The sequence below is a fragment of the Nematostella vectensis genome, chromosome 11 (genome assembly GCF_932526225.1).
Source record: "Nematostella vectensis chromosome 11, jaNemVect1.1, whole genome shotgun sequence".
Taxonomy (NCBI): Eukaryota; Metazoa; Cnidaria; class Anthozoa; order Actiniaria; family Edwardsiidae; genus Nematostella; species Nematostella vectensis.
This window is the reverse complement of record NC_064044.1, coordinates 16,303,384-16,308,235: the sequence shown is the minus strand read 5'-3', so window position 1 is coordinate 16,308,235 and position 4,852 is coordinate 16,303,384. Positions and strand designations below refer to the sequence as shown.

The window sequence follows — 4,852 nt, the reverse complement described above, 5'->3', positions numbered from 1 at the left end:
GATTATCTAAGTACCGTTCTCACCGGACTCAGTAGTGACTAAGTTAAAGTTTTCATTAGCATATCGCTCATTCGCTTCACCTCTCTTGGGCGCTGCTGTCGTATTCCTCCCACGTGGACTCAGCGTGCTCTTGGGATCTTTGCCCACATTCTCTTTTTCCCAGCCCTCCCATCCCTAACTCAGTTTTCATGCTATCACTGGGCTTGCCAGGACAAACTAATAAGCACAAAGAGGATGGTGAAAATAGTACAACAGCCTCTGTAAGCTGCCATTTTGTCATCCTCGCGCGTCAAGTACCAAGTGTGCGAAGGGACAGTTATCAAGATCTCGGCAGCCACTCAATTAGGACACCCGTTATATCTAAAGGACATTCAGTAACAAACACTAGGGTCATAGAGCGCCACATTTCTCAGCACTTGACATCCAACGGCGTGTGATTTAGTTGTCGAGTATTTGCTTGTTCTAGTTGTCGAGTATTTACTAGTTCTAGTTGTCGAGTATTTGCTTGTTTTAGTTGTCGAGAATTTACTTGTTCTAGTTGTCGAGTATTTGCTTGTTTTAGTTGTCGAGTATTCACTTGTTCTTGTTGTCGAGTATTTACTTGTTCTTGTTGTCGAGTATTTACTTGTTCTTAAGTTGTCGAGTATTTGCTTGTTCTAGTTGTCGAGTATTTACTAGTTCTAGTTGTCGAGTATTTGCTTGTTCTAGTTGTCGAGTATTTACTTGTTCTAGTTGTCGAGTATTTGCTTGTTTTAGTTGTCGAGTATTCACTTGTTCTAGTTGTCGAGTATTTACTTGTTCTAGTTGTCGAATATTCTAGTATTTGCTTGTTCCAGTTGTCGAGTATTTACTTGTTGTTGGGTATTTACTTGTTTTAGTTGTTGAATATTTATATACGTGTTTGTGTTGTTGTTGTTGTTGTTATGACTTGTAAAAAAGTAAGACTTGCAGTAAAGAACATTGGAAACGATCTAATGAAAATAATGAAAAAAAACATTAAAAGTTTAATTGTTTTTGTGCAAACTATTAATTGTCCGGCAATTTATTTATATTTCGAAAATGTGGACAGGTCTCTGATTGGTTTGTTCAGTTATTTCATTTTGATAGCGTAGTTATGGGGTAACACTCGATACCAGTCCCCCCATTGTATCACTCTTTGTCGCTGTGTCTGTCTTCTTCGTTCACGAGTTCCTTACGTTCCGTTTCTTTGTTTTTCTCTCTTCGTCGAATAAACCTGAAAAACAAAAAACGCGTATAATGTCTGCTTAAAACGCAAAACTCCCGTGTATATAGGTTTGAGTGAGTCCACCTTATGGATTTGGGCATTTTCTTTACAAGACCTGATATATTTATTTCAAAACAAACGAATGGAAGGAAATGGAAGGAAGGTGATGACATGCACACATGCGAAGTAGCTTCAAAAACTGTGAAAATCGGCTTCTTGGATTTGGGGGAGGGGGTGGGGGGACGTACTCGATGAGAATGAAAGCGATGAGCATGAGCCACGCCATCACCATAAAGGACAAGCCCTTGAGGCCTATTCGGATGGAGTACGGATAGATCGAGTTGAACACGAGCGCCCCGAGCAGAGTACAAAGCGTCTCGAGGCTTGCGACAGCCGCAAACAGCGCCCCTACAGAAAGTACACACATATTAGTCATATCATATCCGACTACTCATCGGACGACATTAATTGTTCAAGGCACGAGAAAGCTGATCTTTTTATCACATTATGACTTATTTACTTTTCACAATGTGACTTCCAAATGCCTCCGATATGCAACGCTCATGGCATTCACAGCGTGTATTTCTCAATACATCAATAAACGGTATCCAGTCAATTCGTCCAGGAATAACAGTTAAACGTTTTTAGATGAAACACTTATGCTACGAGGCTACTTTTTTTGTTAAAACTATGTTTGGACGGATTGACTCTATTTTTGTGGACAAGTTGACTCAACTTGTGGAGGAGTTGGTTGTGGACGAATCGGTTTGTGGACGAATTGACTGTTAACCCAATAAACGTCAATCACTCAATCATTTGATATTGTTTATATTTGCAACATAGATCTTTAATATTGAATTCGCCGATAGAAATGGGTGCTTTGTGCCCGGTACCGGAACTGCATCATTGGCCTTCATCGATGCTCACTGCACGCAATGGCTCGTGGCGCTGTATTTGACCCACCTTGCCCATCGGCGTCTACCATCTTGGACATCATTGCTCGTATGGTTGGAGTCGGGACCCCGCCTAGACACGCTACAAAAGGGACTGAGGCAAAACAAGGCTGAGTTACTTGAACGCCTAGAGCATTGCTGGGCCACTGCCTTTTCTAGCAATAGAAGCGCTGTTTGGACGATGCTTCATAGCAAAGTTTTAAAATTGCATACATAAAGAAAAGCTTTATTTCTCGACAATGAACATCAGGCATACGAACGAGACTTACCTACAAACAAGGTTTTCTTACTAGTAACAAATGCCATGACAACAAGTGACGAGATGATTGACACCATTCCGACCTGCATCAGCGCGGTCTCCGACAGGCATAACCGCAGATACTTTAGGCCCAGGACCGCGCCGACCGCCTGTACAAAGAAACTCAAGCCAAGATAATAGCCAATCAGAATCGCATTACAACACAATGGGCGATCGAGCGCGTACAGAACAAACACGCTCCCGAACCCAATCGAGCTGACGATCATCAAGCCAGAGATCACCATAAAAATTGTCATGCGCTGGGGGTCACGTGATTTTGTGAAGATCATAACGATGGCCCGGATGTGGTCCAGGCTGAGGACGCGGACTTTGGACTTTTCCATCACGTGTTTAGCTCGTGATTCTGGAAGTATAAATGTCACATAGAGTAGGGCGAACGTGTTCAGGATTAAAAGCAACCAATAAGGAGCGCGGAAGCCGAGGTTGTTTATCCACCAGCCGCTGGTCAAGTGGCTCAACATTCCGCTGATGAAAGCGATGGCCTCGAGTATCCCAAGCCGAAATGCACGCTGGGACTCCTCCGTTATATCGGCAATGTAAGAGAAGACTGAGAGGACCATCGTAGGGAAAAACCCACAAGAACCGTTAATAATCTCAGCCAATAGCAAAAATGTCACAGGGAGCTCAAAGTACATAATAACTAAAATAATCGCCGACTCAACAGCACTACCAAATATGGGCATTGCCATTGCACGCCTGCGCCCTGCCCGATCGGACCAGGCTCCCAGTAAGAGCGCGACCAAGAGCGACGGGGTGCTGACCGAGAGGACTAGGCCCATCTGCATGTAGGAGGCTTCGGCTTGTACCTCCTTTTGGAGTTCTAATGTCTCTTCGCTGGAATTCGCCATCTGTATGGGTTCGCAGGTTGTGCGGCTGTCTGTGTTGTTGTATTCGTAAGTCAGGCCTTTGCCCTCACTCAGCCGCTGGTGGATGTACTGTTGAATCACGGGAACGTGCAAAATAATACCGAATGCGTAGCAAAAGATCACCGGCTCAACCGTAATACCGCTGAAACACGACTCGAAGCGACGGTACAGTGAAGTATCCGAACTAGAATCCTCGGACTCGGGATTGGGGGATTTCGAATCTTTCGATCGATTTTTTTCCTCCAGGCTCATCGTGTTTATCAAAATGCACAAATTTGCTAGAACCCAGCTCCCCGCTCGAATGAACGCTCTAGATGACAGCGTTTCCTTTCCCCCCACTACAGCTTTTTTCAGAAAGTTCCTTTTTTTCTACAAATTTTGTTCTTTTCTCTAATTATCAGATGTTGGTGTTTTTCGTCTGGTTCCTCTTGGCTCCAGGATGTGTAATTATCCTAAAAAACACGATCCAGTTAGTAGCTGCTAGACAATTTTTTTTTGGGGGGGGGAGGGGGCTAGGAGGCTACTAGGCTACTAGGCCTCAACATTCTGGAGACGCCTTGTTGTTCGATGCAGCCTTTGCGAAGAAAATCAGGAAATTTCCAGAAGAATTAAACATAAATGAAAGAATTACAAATGACAACAGAAAAATGTCTTCTTGTTGAATCAAGCGCTGAGCTTTTAGGCTCTTAAATCAAGCCACAGGTTTGAGCTTTACCTGTTTAAAACGAGGGCCATTTGGTTCTAAAACTATGGCCTCTCCAAATTAAACAAAATTAACCCATCAATAAGAACAACGAACAAGTAATAACGAATACGTCCTGATTTGACGCTAAAATACATATGAACAAAATATGTGTTATTTCAATTTGTCGCAGTTTAACGCACCGGATAAGAATTTTGCACAAAATAGTTTTGGTCAGACACTAAAACTGCCCATTTACTGATATTATTTCACTCTACACAAGATTTATTTGATTCTGACTGATGTTCAATACCTTGTGGCTTTTAACTTATTAATCATAGGAGTGAAAGTAATAGAGAAGCAGCCGTCTAAGTGTTGTATTATCATATACCCAGGAGCGCCAAGAATTTCACTAAAATTAAAATAATCCAGCTTCTACGCACCTTTTACAAAATCTGTCAGTGTTGGGAACAGGTCGTTGACCTTCATTTTGTGACTTTTGTTATCAAAACATGACATGATTACAAGCCAAGGAGGTCGAGAGGAGGGACAAACGACCTGCCTTGTAACAGGTAGCCGATGAGGTCCCGAAAAGTAATCGGAAAGGGCTCGGCCGGAGACGGACAAATAACGAAGCAATCTGTTTATTTTACAAAACCATACAGTTTACTTTCGCCCTCTAAGACCCCTATATACATATTTAGCGAGGAACTCGTTAAAGGGGGCATATAACAAACCCTGGCGATAAACAAAAATGCTCCGATAGAAAATTCCAAATACGATTCCAAATACACCTCACTATATTTT

General features: G+C 42.6%; 1 protein-coding gene across 1 annotated transcript; it reads right to left on the bottom strand.

Annotated features, from left to right (window-relative positions):
- Window positions 1–1,098: 1,098 nt before the first annotated feature.
- LOC5504052 (proton-coupled folate transporter) lies at window positions 1,099–4,606 on the bottom strand. The gene is made up of 5 exons (XM_032372339.2): window positions 4,489–4,606; window positions 2,448–3,815; window positions 2,189–2,272; window positions 1,474–1,633; window positions 1,099–1,234 (listed from the first exon to the last, which is right to left on the bottom strand). The coding sequence occupies exons 2-5, from the start codon at window positions 3,613–3,615 to the stop codon at window positions 1,150–1,152; spliced, it is 1,497 nt and encodes a 498-aa protein (XP_032228230.2). The 5' UTR covers window positions 3,616–3,815; window positions 4,489–4,606; the 3' UTR covers window positions 1,099–1,149.
- Between the last annotated feature and the right edge of the window lie 246 nt (window positions 4,607–4,852).